Below are 15,826 nucleotides of genomic sequence, written 5' to 3' on the forward strand. Positions count from 1 at the left end.
AGAGAGATGGCTCAACAGGGACCAACACTGGCTGCTCTTCCTGAGATGCTGGTTCCATTCCCAGCAACCACATGGTGGCTACCATCATCTCCAACTCCAGGCCCAGGGCATCTGATGCTTTCTTCTGGCCTCTGGACACCAGGTAAGGATGGGTGCACAGACATACATGCAGACAAAAAAATTTCACACATGGAATTTTTTTTTTTTTTTTTAAAGAAGGCTTGCAGTGTGTCAGTGTTAGGGCTAGCCCTGAGTCTTCCTCAGAATTCTCTGGGGTTTTACTGTTCAGGAAACTCAGGGCTTGGTATTCTTTATTAAGTTTCACAATAGCCCCAGAAATGTCAGAGTTGTTAGAAGGGGATAACAATGAGAATGTATGTCAGTCAATGCTGGTTTTATCCAGATAAAACTGACCTGCCTCGCTCTAATGACGGAAATTGGGTTCTGTTTTCTTTGGTTGAGCCATTTGGCATAAACTCTCAAAAGGCTCAAGTCCTTAATCACTTTCAATAGCTTAACTACATTAATTTTTGTCTGCATTGAGGGCTGATCCAGTTCAATCCAGGTACTTCTCACAGGGTTGGCTCTCCTACCGTAAAAGTTTGTTAAATTAGGTAAGACACAAAAGTTTGTTAAATTAGGTAAGACACGTTTCTTTCCCCTAGTAAAACATGTTTTAGAAAACTCAATTGATTTTTTTAAAATTGAAATTTAAAAATGTAAGACCTCAATTGAGTTTTTAAAAACTTAAAATATCATTTGAGCGTCTCCTATGGACAGCAAAAAATAAGTCCGAATCCTGTATAAACAACACATTTCACATCTCTGTGATATTCTGATTGTCCTGTGGTTTTGTTTTTGTGTCATTAGATTGGGAATACCAAGGAAAAGTCATACTACATATATTTTCCCCTCCGTATAGTTTGCTTTTGCAAAGGCCCAAACACTTTCAGATATTCTTTTCATCCAGGTTCCCATATCTCAAAAGGCTGAGGTTGCCGGATGTGTGATCTGTATGTATGCACACACGTGTCTGCGTGGATGGGATATAATATGTATGTGCTCTCTGCCCTCATTTCCTGACACAGCTTTTAAGGCCCTCACACATCTCAGGCTCAGGAGTGCTGGGTGCATCTTTTATTTAAATATTTGGTCTTTGACCTTGGCTCCTGGGAACATAGTTCCCCATCTCTTGACATTTCCTAGGTGACAGTGGAGTCTGTTTATCTGTTGCTGTTTGGAAGGTTCTGAGATAGCATTGCGTCATGGGCTGGTCACTGGAAAGACCAAGGCAGTATTCCAAGGTTGGAACTTTCAGCTTCATCTCGTTCCCATCACCTTGCAGGAAGGGGAGGGGCTGAAGACTGAGCTGATAATTGATCATATCTGTGTGTCAAAGCCTCTAGAAATATTTGTGAAAGAACGGGTTGAAGAAGTGCTCAGACTGCTGGAATATAGGAAGCCTCTTCCTACAGATCATGCCTTATTTATTTATCTGTATCAGTGGCTCTCAACCTTCCTAAAGCTGTGACCCTTTAACACAGTTCTTTGTGTTGTGATAATCCCAATCATAAATTTATTTATTTATTTTGCATATTAATTTTGTATTGAGGTGAGACATAAATTTTTGTTGCTGCTCCATAACTGTAATTTTGCCACTGCTGTGAATCATAATGTAAATATCTGATATACAGGGTATCTTATATCGTTTGACCCCCCCCCGACCCCCCAAACGGATCATGACCCACAGGTTGAGAACTGCTGATCTGTTACCTTTTATACTTAATAGGCGAATGTGAGTTAAGTGTTAATGTGAGGCCTGTGAGTTGTCAAACCTGAGGAAGACATCCTGTCTGCTGGAGAGTTGCTTGATGTGTGTGTGTGTGGTGGCAGGGGTGGGGCATTGTCTGGTGTCATAGATAAAGTCTTGGGACAGGAGAAAGCATCCCCTACACTATGGTTTATAGCATGCCTACTACTTTCTCTTTAGGCTGTTGGCCTCTGGGCAAACATGTTCTAGCATTAACGGCCTGCTCTCTAATGCAGTCCAAATGTTTACAGTTGCAATCCCCATCCTGCCCTTAACATGTGGCAGACTTTGATGTGTTCACCAGCCCTGTAGTTTCTTTTACTCCATAAACATCTTCTGGCCAGAAAGAGAATGACTTCCATGAGTTCTCAGTGGAGAATGTGGTTCAACTGAAGCGTCTTCTCCAAGTGCAAATGGGGTAAGGGACTTTTTGTTCCCAAATTTCCTTGAGTCTGAGAAAGGTTCCGATTAGAAGCCACAGTGTGTGTGTGCATGTGTGTCTGTCTGTGTGTGTGTGTGGTGTGTGTGTGTGTGTGTGTGTGTGTGTGTGTACGCGCAATTGTAGGTGTATAGGTGTTTGTTCATTTGGGTGGAGGTCAGAGGTCAGCTTTCAGTGTCATTATCAGGAACATTATCTTCCTCTTTTGAGATAGAGTCTACCATGTGCCTGGTACTCACTAGTTAGGCCAGACTGGCTGGCATGTGCTACAGCAAATTCCCCCTTTTCCTTAGCCACTTAGCCAATGATACCAATGGCCTTCACAGGGAGTTCAGTGGCAGGAAAAGAAAACCCCACAGTATTTATAGAAATAGCTATCGTCATGCTCCAGGGGCGTGTGGATCGTTCTGTTGACATTTTCCCAACACAGCCAGTGGTGTCCTTGCTTTTCCTACACTGGGGTAGGATTTTCCTACAAATCCTACAGGGGGAAAGGAGCATGCTGGTCTTTCGTCTGCACTCCACTCCTCCCTCCTCCCCCTCAGGATGGGGGTGCTCCCATTTGTTATCTTGTTTTGAGGCCTATCTCTCTTCCTTGGCCTCTGAGGACATTCGCTTTCATTGTTCACTTCCTAATCAGGCCAGAAGTTATTTGGCAGAAGATGTGGCTGTCGTGGATTCGTGGTGATAATACCAACATTCTCTTCTGCAGCCACTCTCTGTCATGTCGCACACAAAACTGGAAAAACCTGCTCGTTCTGACCCGGTTACAGCTCACTTCCAAATCTGCAGAGAACTGAGTTTTCAATGTTGATTCCATCCCCGCTATAGCACGGGAGACTAAATACTGACCAGAGAGTACTTAGTAGCAGACTTTGTAGGTATGTCCTACCTATCAGTTTACAAACCACGCCTTCTGTTAAAACGTGCCATCAGTTACAAGACCCAGGGCTGACAAATGATTCCATACAGACTGCATCCTGAATTCCAAGCGTTACGCTGATGAGATTGACCGTTTGGGATGGTGATTTGGATTAGATGGCTTTTAGGATTTGTTTTGGCATTAACTCCTATGCCGAGTGGTTATGGTATGACTGCCCAGAAGAAAATGGGGCCAAGGCAATATAATTTAAGGTCAGCGGAAGTAAATGTAAGATGGAATTATGCTAGCTTGTATAAAACTGTTTCTCAGGAGCCCGTGACTGTGTGCTCTATGTCTTAGAACCCAGCCTAGCTGGTCTTGACTTTTCAGAGAGCCCGTTAAAGTTTATTGCCTCCTCAGTAGACGCCCCCCATTTCTAGTGAGAGATGTGTAACTGCGAATTAGTTAATCCGCTTTGGCTCCTGACAGTTGTACGCTTGTGCCTGCTGAAGCCACCCAAGAGCTCTGGATTCAGGAATGAAAGGCACACATGCACGTGCCGGGTGATTTTGATATGGCTTGACCAGATCAATGACTAGGCACTTCTAAACCTCCCCGAGGCTAGCAAACTCTCCCCTCTAATATCCCTGACTTAATACCTTCCAAATTTATATTTTTGCTACCCTGTTACCTTCTGGTCAGCAGTCGTCCCCCCGCCAATAAGTCTGCTTCTCTTTTTTCATCTACACTGCTGGATGATTTCTCTCCTGCAGCTCTAAAATCTCATCCCCCTGACTCTGAGTCCTGGAGATTCTTCTCGCCTACTTCTGTTCTCAGTTTCTCGCCCCACAATCTTAAAATTCTGACTCAATCTCCCTGCCAGCCATTGGCTGTACAGCAGTTCTTTATTAGTGGAAGCCAGCTGGGACAGGGACCCTCAGGTCTGGAAGAGCAGCTTTGAGAGCCAAATTAAGACAGAGCATTAGAACCAATTCCCAACAGAGACGACCTCACATTTCACCACTTTCCTTCTTTCTTCTTTTAAAGGTACCGTCCGAGAAGCCGGGACACTGTTGTCTAGTAAGAATGTTCATGTCAACTGCTTGGATGAGGTAAAATTAATATTATCATTTTATTAATGTATGTTAACATTAATATTAATATTATCATTTTACTTCCTGAGAGACTGAATAACCTAGACACTGGGGACATTTCTCAGTAGGTTAAATGCTTGTCATGCAAGCCTGAGGATCTGAATTCAGATTGCCAGCGCTGATGTGAAAACTGGGCATGTACACACCTGTAGTCCCAGCTTGGGTCCAGAGAATGGGTGGCAGAAACAGGGGATGCCTAGAGCTCACTGGCCAGCAGCCAGTCTAGCCACGACAGTGAACTCCAGGGTTAGTGAGAGACTCTGCTTAAAAATAAGGTGGGAAGCAATAGAGTAAGACTCTTGACATCAACTTCTGGCTTCCACGTAGGCAAACATACCTGCACATGCGCATATGTGAGCATGCACGCGCGCGCGCGCGCACACACACACACACACACACACACACACACACACACACACACACCATATATACACACCCCAAAATGGAGATATATATAAGATTTTTCAATAGAAGTTGTTTGCAGCTTTGTTATACTCAGGTTATACTACTGAAACCAAGATTAGAGACAATGAAAATTTGAGCAACCAAATAAATACAAATTAAGCTCAAGTCATAAAACCCTTTTCTTCCCTTTCCCCCTCTCTTCTTCATCTTTTTTTTTGTCCTTCTTCTTTCCTTTCTTCTTTTTTAAATTTTATTGTTGTTTTTGAGATAGGGTCTTAATACTGTATAGCCTATGACACCCTTTGAACTGTTGGTCATTTTGTCTTGGTTTCCCAAGCTTTGGGACACAGTTATGTAATTAAAGGTGTTTGCCTTCAAATATTTTTTTTTTTTTGTTTTCCGTTTGTAATTTTTTTGTTTGTTTGTTTTTGTTTGAGATAAGGTCTTACTATGCCTGGAGCTGGCCTTTATCATATTTTACAGTGCTATCTTTTACGTACTAGTAGATTGTGTATGTTACTATTCTGTTCTGCTTTGTTCTGTTCTAACTGTTCTGTTCTGAGTTATTTGTCTCCTGTTCTTGAAGATTGTTGTTGGTGTTGTTTTACAGTGACATACTATGAAAACAACCAGAAAGGCTAGTGTAGACGCTTCTGTCTCAGAATGTAGAAGTGTGTTCACATTACTTTAGGCTTTTTCCGTGAGTCATAAAGTGTAACATTAGAACCAACATAATGCATGCTAACCACTGCCTTGGGAATTTATAATTCCCCTTTACGTTGTCCTCCATTTGAGTGATGTAAAGTGGAATCAAGAGACAAGATAGTAGGAATGATATCCCAAGCTTCTTAGAGCTAGTCTAACTTTTCTCAGATTCTGGTAGCCTGAGATAATGATTCTGGAAAGCCCACATCCCATGTGGACGTGACAGACAGCTGGTCTGCACACCTAGTGTAAAGAGAACTCTTTTGGAAAGAGGCTTTCCTGGTTTAGGGCCCTAAAATCCAATCTTGCTAAGGCAGCTACTGCTGAAAGAGAAAGAGGAAGAGAATAAAGACAAAGAAAGAGGGAGGTGATACTTTAAAAAGGGAAGAAATGGGAAACAAAGGGCAGCTAGAGTGCAGATAGGCAGAGGGTACTAACAGCCAAAGCACAGCGACAGCACCATCTGCAGCCAAGGCTGTAAAGGCTTTGCACATCCTCTTTGAAGTCTAAGGATTGTCACATTGTATTGAGAAGTTCTGTTTTAAAGGCAGATGGTTACATAGTTTCAATATTATTCTCTGCAGATGAACTTGTGTAGTTTCAGTATTGTTCTCTGCAGATGAACTCTCACCGTAGGGTAGGCTTCCTGGATTGCCAAGAAGAACAGAAAAGATGGAAACCTGAGTGAAGTCTGTCTCTTTAAAAAGGTCTTTTGTTGTGTGTGTGTGTGTGTGTGTGTGTGTGTGTGTGTGTGTGTGTGTGTGTGTGTGTGTGTTTAAATTAGTGTACAAAACCCTGGGTTTCTATCGGACATTTTCAAACATCATTTGGTTTGGTCATTCATCTTACCCCAGTCTTTCTCCTCCTTTTTTACTTCCAGTATTCTTTTTTTTTTTCCACATTATTTTATGACCCCCTTCTCTTCCTCAGTGGCTCTCTTTTGTGGAGGCTTCCATCTCTTATGGTTCCTTGCCTAGTTCCATGACTTAACCCCCACATGCACATGTAAGCATGTATATATGTGCACATATGTAAGAGTTGTTGTTGTTTTAGAACAGAAGATCAAACCCACGAAAAGTATTCACTGTCTAAACACCCAATCAATGGAGTCTTCATATTGTATAGTCTCCTTATTTTCCTCTTCTTAGTTCCAAGAAATTTTGATTACTCCTACTGATTAACCACTAATACAATCACCAGAAAGGACCCAACTCCAATTCTATTGTCAAATCCCTCTAAGATGGTGGTTTAAGGCAAGGTAGAAAGGAAGGACAATTTCAGGGACACAGGAGGTAAAGGAGACTCTTTCTAGTTGAGTGCAAGACAAGAAATCCAACAGAACTGATACACTAAAGTAAAAATCTCTAAGAGAAAATGTCTTCCTTAGGACATGAAGGGGTCCTATATGAGAAATAACAGAACCCTGTGTATGCTGTAATATTACATAATATTATTACTTCATTAGGTAAACACAAACAGATGTGGAGGCCAACCAATTCTGTCAAGTTTAAATATTGCCAAGTATGTTTGTAATCATATGTAATCAAATCATATTGTAATTAAATATGTGTGTGATTTGGGGACCTTTGTTTTAAGATATGATGTCACAGCATATCCCATACCTGCTTTTTCTCAAAGGCAGTAGTCTGAGAATTTTTAAGTCACTATGCGCAGATGTATTCATTAAAAATTTTAAATTTATTTGTGTGTGTGTGTGTGTGTGTGTGTGTGTGTGTGTGAGAGAGAAGAGAGAGAGAGAGACTGAGACTGAGACTGTCTGTGTGTCTGTGTGTACACAGAGGTGAGGAGAGAGCATTGGACCTCTTGGATCTAGAGTCACAACAGTTTTGAGTATCTGATGTGTACTCAGGTCCCCAGGACAGCAAGCAATCTTAACCTCTGAGGCATCTCTTTATCTCCTCTAAAACATTTTTAAAACTTCATCTTATTTATTCGGTGTCTATTCTGTGTGGGGGGCACAAGTGCTCAAAGAACGGCTTTTTGAAGTCATTTTTCTCCTTCCAAGTGGGTCCTGGTGATCAAAGTCAGGAAGCCAGTCGTGGCGGCAAACACTTTGCCCAGTGAGTCGGTCATCTCAGTCTCCATATTCACATATTGAATAGCTCTACAATTGTGTATTAGGATTGCACCGCATCTCCTTCAGCTTTCCTTTATCTAAGTGTTATGATGGCTTCAGAATTCTCGTTCTTTGGTTTGGTATCAGAAGTTGAAACTAGGGCCTTGCACATGCTAGACAAGTACTGTACCACGGAGCTACATTCTAAACCCAGTTTTAGCTTCTTATTTTAAGATGAGGTCTCACTGAGTTACCTAGCTATAGCTTATGCAGGCTTTGACTGTGTGGTCCTCATCTTTGTTTGTCTTTTGTTTGCCTGCCTGTTTGTTCGTTTGTGTCATAAAGAGACAAACGTGTTGGGGAGACAGGGCCTTAGGCAGTCTAGGTACTGATGTTTGCTTTACTTGTTTGACGGTCTGTGAGGTTAAACATATCTTTTCTATTTGCTAATCCCCAGAAGTTGAGGTAAGCTCTGAGAGGAAATAAATAGATTTTATAGATTTTAAAAGATGCTTTTATTAATTTATGTTTGTGTTTATGAGGTATAACAATGAAAATGTCCATAATTAATCTAATTTTCCTTCCTTTTAAAGAATGGAATGACTCCTTTAATGCATGCGGCATATAAGGGAAAACTTGAAATGTGCAAATTGCTTCTGCGACATGGAGCTGATGTCAACTGCCATCAGCATGTGCATGGGTATACGGCCCTCATGTTTGCCGCACTGTCTGGTAAGGTTTTAGTACTTACTTTATTAGTGGTAATTACCTATAAGATCTACAAATGCATATAGTTTAAATTCAGTGCATGTCTTACCTTAGTAATTCTTAGAAGTTTAATAGGAAACAGTGGTGAGAATTGACTTTTGAAAAGCTGTAACAGCTGGGCAGCGGTGGTGCACACCTTTAATCCCAGCACTGGGAGGCAGGGACAGATAGATATCAGGGTTTGAGGCCAGCCTGATCTACAGAGGAAGTTCCACAACAGCCAAGGCTACACAGAGAAATCCTGTCTTGAAAAACTAAAACAAACAAACAATATTAGTGATCTGTTTCTTTTCTGTTTTAACATGCTTACTGTGATTCGGAGGATTTTGGCGCCTACCATAGTCTGCAGGTCAGAGAACATGTGAATTGTAAGGATTGAACTCCGGTCCTCAGGCTTCGGCAGCAAGCGCTCTTACGCACTTAACCATCTTGCCAGCCCAGGGATCTATTCTTTTAGTGGTTTAAAATCAGTTGGTTCTCTTTGCATTTTTTCTTTCAAATTGGCTTCTTTGAGAAAAGAATCTTTACATTTTAGTGAAATCCAAACCAGTTTTTGTTTTGGTCTTTTGATCAAACAGCTGCCGTGAAAGTGCTGGCCATTAGCTTGATGGATCATCTGTGTAGAAACTTAAGTCTTACATGCTTACAAGCCTGTTTACTGAATAAAATCATTGAAAAATGTCACGTACATTAAAACAGGGTTTAAGTTATTGAGGCTCTCTCTCTGTCTCTCTCCCTCCTTCCTCATCCTCCCTTTTTGTTTTTTTGTGTTTGGTTTTTTTTTTTGTTTTGTTTTGTTTTTTTTTTTTTTTTTGTTTGTTTTTTTCAAGACAGGATTTCTCTGTGTAGCCTTGGCTGTCCTGCAATTCACTCTGTAGACCAGGCTGGCCTGGAACTCACAGAGATCCTGAGAGCTGGGGTTAAAGGTGTGTGATACCTGCCCGGTGGTTTGTAGGCCTTTCAGAAAATAGAGGTGTGATACAATAAGCTCTGATTTTAAGGACACTAATATATATGTATATATAATATTATATATATTATGACTTTGAGGCACAAAACCATTTCTAAGTAGTACATGTGATAATGGACCCATAAATAATAAAAGCACCAGGGTCTGGAGAGATAGCTCAGCAGTTAAGAATGTCTTCTAGGAACAGTGGAGACCGTGCAACATTGCTGTTAGTCTGAACAAATAACTGTGGGCAGAGGGGTGCAAAAAATGCAGAGCAAGAGCACCTTTAACTTGGAGAAGCAGAGTCATTCTCCAAGAAAGCATCATGGACATCAGTGCAGCAGCAGCAGTAGACCTGTCTCCCCCCACAACCCCACCCCAGTACCTGTGAGTGGACACCAGGCCAGCAGTCAGGATGAAGACTTGACTATGGAACTGAAGAATTTTAGGAAACCAGGAGAGAGCTTTACCTGGCATAACCATCTCTTTGTGAGCAACCTTCCCCTGACGTCACTGAGGAGGAAATGGGGAACATTTCTGAGAAATATGGAAAAGCAGGTGCAGTTTTCATTCATAAGGATGAAGTCTGCTGGCTTTACCCACTTGGAAACATGGACCGGAGTGGAATTTGCCAAAGTGGAGCTGGACAATATGCCACTCTGTGGAATTTGCTTATAGTACCCATACTTCCTCAGTGTGTGTCTAAAGAGAATCACTTGAAGAAGTTGTTTCTGTGTTTGGCCAGGAGGAGAGGTCATTGGGAATGACCTAGGAAGTCCCTCAGGGAAATCAACTGCTCAGAAAGTTCTAGACAGATTCTATAAAGTCTCCTTGATGCTAACTTCATTTTCTCAACCTATGACTGTGGAGCTAACATACATGATGAAGAGGGACTTCCAGAGAAGCTGGTTATAAAACCCCTCAGCGATTTCCCAAGGAGTGAGCGCTGCCTCCTAGATGTGCCCAGCCTGGGTCTGAGTATGACCACACCATGAGCTGCAATGCGCTCTCTGAGGTGGAGAAGCAGCAGCAGGATCAAGTGGATCGCTACATCAGGACGGCTAGTGAGAAGCTGGAGATGGGGACAGCATGCCATGAATACCAGGTTATGCTAATGAGGCAGGATTTGATGAGGTGTCCAGAAGAGCCTTGGCGAATAGAGGTGCTGCATAACTAAGACATTCGGAAATGAAAGCAGCTAGAACTCAGGCAGGAGGAGGAACTCATGCTGTGAGAAAAAAAAAAAAAAAAAAAGACAGCAGGAAGGATTTAAGGGAACCCTGCCCTGATGCAAGAGAACAAGAGATATGGATGGGCCAGCCAGCTTTGGGAGATGCTATGGGCATAAACAGTAGAGGCACCATTTCTTCTGCTCCTGTGCCAGCTGGTACCCCAGCTCCTCCAGAACCTGGCACCATGATGCCAGACAGAACCGTGGGATTGACCCCACCGATGATTCAATGATTCGGCCAAGCTGCCGTAGTGGAAGGAATTGGAGCAATTGGTGTAACCCCTGCATTCAACCGTCCAGCTCATGGAGCTGCACTGGCTCCAAGCAAATGCTGTCCATATTAAATAAAGTCACAGGGTCTGTTTTCCTGCTACCCTTAGAAGAAGGACCTTTTCAGACTAGCCAGAATTCTACCCTGCAAAAGTGTAAGGGGTACAGGGGCTGGGGATTTAGCTCAGTGGTAGAGCGCTTATCTAGGAAGCGCAAGGCCCTGGGTTCGGTCCCCAGCTCCGAAAAAAAAGAACAAAAAAAAAAAAAAAAAAGTGTAAGGGGTTCTTCCCAATAGGCAGTCTTCTCAGCCTACACTATTGTAGGAAGCATCCTTGGGGGCCGAGGCAAGGGAGGCCTGTGGTATTTAACAAGTCAAAGTCTGTGGTATAGAGCCTTATCCTGCCCGGGGATTCCTGACCTGACCCAAGGAACCACAACAAAGTGGACTCGGAGCCCCATTAATCTTAATCATTCCTGGTTTTTTTTTTTTTTTTTTTGTTTGTTTGTTTTTGGTTTTTTTTTTTTTTGTTTTTGTTTTTGGTTCTTCTTTGTTTGTTTTTTTCTTTGTCCAATGTTTTAATTACTTTTTCATCTTTACTCCCTTCAACCCCAGAGACCTGTATACCACAACACCTAAACATCCCCCAGTGACCTTGCCCGTTCCTCCACTCTCTCCCTGGTGAGAGTTCAGACAAGAGTCCACAGAGGTTACTACACCCTCGCAGTTCTGTTATGTCTCATATGTGACCCCTCCGTGTTCTAAGGAAGACCTTTGCTCTTAGAGATTTCCATTTTAGTATGTCTTTAAGAATAATCTCCTGGTAGCAACTTGTTTCCATCTTTTTCTTGGATGAGGACCACCCGAGAGTGAATGATACTTTGTGTCTATGATGTTGCCATTCCAGCTTTTCTTGATAGGCCTGGTACAGTCTTGGGCACAGGGCTGCTGTGTTGAAGGTCTGACGGTCGCCCTCAGCCTTACTTATCTCGAGTAGTTAAGCTGTATATTTTTATTGCTGTACTGCAGTGTTTGATTTGTTCCTGATACTTGCAGTTTGATTTTTTTTCCTGAGAAATGGAGCAGTAATGCCATGTTATCTTATAAAATACATTTGGAGGTTCCCACCCAAAATAAGAAGAAGAAGGAGGAGGAGGAGGAGGAGGAGGAGGAGGAGGGGGAGGAGGAGGGGGAGGAAGAGGAGGAGGAGGAGAAGAGGAAGAAGAAGAAAAAAAAGGATGCCTACTATTCTTACAGAGGACTGGGGTTCAGTTTCTGGCACATCCATCTTGTAACTCAAGTCCAGGGGATCAATGTCCTTTTGCGTCCATGGGTACCTGGACTCATGTACAGTAAACAATTGTAGGCACACACACATAAATAACAACAACAACAATAATAATACTTTATAAGCAAAGAGGACATCAGTGATTTAATTACATAGATTTTTTTTTATTATTCCCTCATACAATAATACATCCTGACCATAGTTTCCCCTTCACCATTCCTTTCTATCGCCTTCTTTCTCAGATGCACTCTTCCTTCATTTCCTTTTAGAACACAGCAGACTTCCCAGTATTTGATAAAACAAACACTGCATAAGAAGATACAATAAGACAAGGCACAAACTCTCTTACCAAGGCTCGATGGGCAACCCAGTAAGAAGTACAGGGTCCCAAGAGCAGGCAAGAGTCACGAGACACCCCCAGTCCCACTCTTTGGAGTCCCTTAAGAACGCCAAGCTAAGCAACCATGACACATTGGCAGAGGACCTAGCACAGACCTATGCAGGCCCCATGATGGCCCCTTTAGTCTCTGAGTCTCTTGGAGCCTTGCTTAGTTGACTCTGTAGGCCGTGTTCTCCTGGTGTCGTCAACCCCTCTGCCTCCTACAATCCTTTCTCCACCTCTCCATCAGGATGCCCTGAGCTCTGCCTAATGTTCATGTGTGGCTCTCTGCATCTGCTCCCATCGGCTGCCAGAGGAATCCTCTCTGGTGATCGGGCTTGGCACTCATCTATGAGTATAGCAGAGAGTCGTTTATTAGGAATCATTTCATTGATTCCTTTTTTCCAATCATGTTTGGTTCTATCCTAGTTCTCTGGCTGCCCAGCCTCCGGTTCCAGCCATCCAGGTACTGTCCCTCTTGTGGCATGGGTCTCAAGCTGGGCCAGTCATTGGTTGGCCAATTTCACAAGTTCTACATCACCTTTACCTCAGCACATCCTGCAGTCAGAACAAATTATAGGCCCACGGTTTTGTGGCTGGATTGGTGTCCCAGTCCCACAGTGAAAGCCTTGCTGGAATGCCCGGTTACAGAAAATGTCCCGTTCAGGTCCAGGATCCATACCACCATTACTATGCATCTTCACAGAGTTGATCATATAGATTCCAGGGACTTTCCACTGCACTAGGTTTTTGTATCACCCTCCAAATTGGCCACCCCCCCCCCCATTACACTGCTATAAATGGAACACTATAGATAGAGTTAAAATACAAATAAAAATGAAGACAAATATTTATTGTGTATCTCGGCCTCATTGCTATCTATAAGGAGGTCTTATAAACCAACTAGAGAAAGACAAATATTGTAGTAGACAACTGGACAGAGAAAGAAAGAAATAAAGCCAGTTGATCAATATGTAAAATGTTTTCAGCGTTAATCAGAGCACCTGTGATCGATCATGTTTGCACTTACTATATTGGCAACAGCTAAAGTGGTAGAGCCTGGGAATTTTGCACTGTTTTGTGGAATGTGTTCTGTCTCTCCTTGCTGGATGACGATGTTTAAAACACACACAGCCTTCATCCTCCTTTTCTAGGAAATGTTCTTTAAAAAAAAAATACCAAAAATGAACCAAAATTGCTGCTCACTCAGTGGAGATAATATTAGTAAAATATCTATAATGATTTGAAAGGCTGAGAACGAAGAGAGATGTTCACACAGAACTTTGCAGAAAGAGCTGGGAGTTTAATACCCGAGTCTGTAGGTATGAGAGAAGGAACGAGTCCATGGCACTCAAGGGAGTGCTTCTGTTCATTTTCTCTCATCTTTGTTTTTGATAATTTCGATGTATGTTTTGATGTTATACAAAGCATAATCATTATGCAAACATACTCTTTCATTGTTGAAAGTGATGTTCAATTCCGTGCCATGTTGGCATTACCAAGTGGAAGTTTTAGGAAATAAGATTGACTAAATAGATTTGCTACACTTATTTTCTTGTACTGTGTTGTGACTCATACTTTTGGAAAAATAAAAATGCTTATGTGGTAGGAACTTAAAAGTCAGGGAGGGGCCTGAGAGAGAGGAGAGGGCAGGCACATGTAAAAGATGTTTCAATTGTGCATCTCACCAATTTGTTTCCTGTAACTCTAGGTAATAAAGACATCACCTGGGCCATGCTGGAGGCGGGAGCAGAGACAGACGTTGTGAACTCGGTGGGAAGAACGGCCTCCCAGATGGCAGCCTTTGTGGGTAAGGGTTTGTATGACTTCACAGTGAATTATTCTGTTTCCTGTTACTAATATTTTATTTATTTGTTTATTTCGTTTGGATTTTTAAGACAGGTTCTCACTATATAGCTCTGGCTGTCCTGGAGCTATGTAGACCAGGCTGGTCTTGAACTCAGAGATCTACCTGCCTCTGCCTCTTTAGCTCTGGCATTAAATGCACGGGCTACCATGCCTGGCAAAATGTTGATAGCTCACTCTGACGTAGTGAGATCCCTGATGGCTCTCTTGAGAAAACGAATGGCTATGTGGAGTTCCCACTCTGTGAGAGACAACGTGGCAAGAACATTTCATTGCACTCAACTCTTTGAATGAAGGCGTGTTAGTTCTCTAATGGAGGGAGTTTAGTGCCAAGATGGAGAACTTGACTGTAAAGTCTAGGCAAACTTGAGTTGAAGTTCTGGCTGCCACCACTTTGTAGCAAAGTACTTAACAATTTTGTCTTTCAGCTTCTTTAGTGTAGAACAGACACAGGACTGTTTTAAGGATTGAGATGACTGACTTGAGATCTTCATATGTAGGACTAATCAAGTAGTTGTTATGTCTGTGAATAGTCATCGGAACCACAATGGCAGTGTTGGAAAGGAGTGTCATAACAATGTTAAACTGCCTCTTTATTTTCATCAGCCGTAATCGTTGATTTCAAAGCCCACTCGTTCTTGGCATGTTGGTCCTGTTATTTAACATAATGAAGGGAGACTGAGTGCTTGGTCATTGGTATTATGGCCTCTGAACTAGAAGTCAAGAGCCCATTAATAGAAAAGCAAAGACAGAAACAACTGAATTAGTGGTATCACTGTGGTCTTGTGATGACCAAGCCTTGATGGTCACACCCTGTTGAGTATTTTGTAGGTGCCTTGGTTACAGTGCTGAGCAAGGAAGAGTTTTCACCATGCATCCAGCAATGGACCAACGGTGTGAGATTATACTCTTCAGAGAGTATTGAGTACTGTAGACATCCCTTGAGAAAAAGGATTTTCTACCCTTTTTTCCAATAGGTTTTTAAGAGAGATTATCTTTAAGCTGAGATACAATAGGAATTAGTCAGGTATGGACAAAATTAACTACATATTGCAGTCACTTTTTCTTGAAATTGGTAGCTGCTTCTTTTCATACAGCCAGGCAGACTACTTAGGCGAGCTTTTAATGACAATGTTTGAGAAAGCTATGGCCTTCCTGTGCCCACTTTAGAGAAGTAGTTTCAGTCTCAGAGATGTTCTGACTGCCCCTAACTAATGCCTAAGCGGCTGTGGAGGGTGCGAGCACAGAGCTGGGAGATCAGGGGTGGGCATTTTAGTTCAGATTGTTGATAATTAGGATTATGGGGGGGGGGGGAATCTCTTTCATGGGCTTCAGGTTTCTGACTATGTATAATAAGAAGGGACTCGGGTGACCTTCAGTTTTGTTTAACCCTACAGCTTTTTATTGCGTCCACAATAAAATGAAACAGCTCCAATGGAAGTTAACTTTTCCCAAAGTCACGGAACTAGAAATGAAAGAGACTGCTCTCCCACGCCTATACAATGCTGTTTGTCTTTCTTTCTTCACACCACATCATTACCAAAATTTGAAAACACAAATTATCTACCATACCGTTCTATTTTAAAAGTAGGAGATACTTTTTTTTTTTTTTCAGTCATATA

General features: G+C 42.3%; 1 protein-coding gene and 1 pseudogene across 2 annotated transcripts in view; both read left to right on the top strand.

Moving 5' to 3' along the window:
• The window catches only part of Ankmy2 (ankyrin repeat and MYND domain containing 2), a 41,384-nt gene that overhangs the window by 4,012 nt on the left and 21,546 nt on the right, over positions 1–15,826 (top strand). For both annotated transcript variants that reach the window (NM_001399649.1, NM_001108019.1), the window contains exons 2-4: positions 4,159–4,223; positions 8,046–8,184; positions 14,050–14,148. In NM_001399649.1, coding sequence (NP_001386578.1) covers positions 4,159–4,223; positions 8,046–8,184; positions 14,050–14,148 — 303 coding nt within the window. The remainder of the gene's footprint in view (positions 1–4,158; positions 4,224–8,045; positions 8,185–14,049; positions 14,149–15,826) is intronic.
• Nono-ps3 (non-POU domain containing, octamer-binding, pseudogene 3) lies at positions 8,191–13,933 on the top strand (annotated as a pseudogene).

The sequence above is a fragment of the Rattus norvegicus genome, chromosome 6, assembly GCF_036323735.1.
Source record: "Rattus norvegicus strain BN/NHsdMcwi chromosome 6, GRCr8, whole genome shotgun sequence".
NCBI classification, from domain to species: Eukaryota; Metazoa; Chordata; class Mammalia; order Rodentia; family Muridae; genus Rattus; species Rattus norvegicus.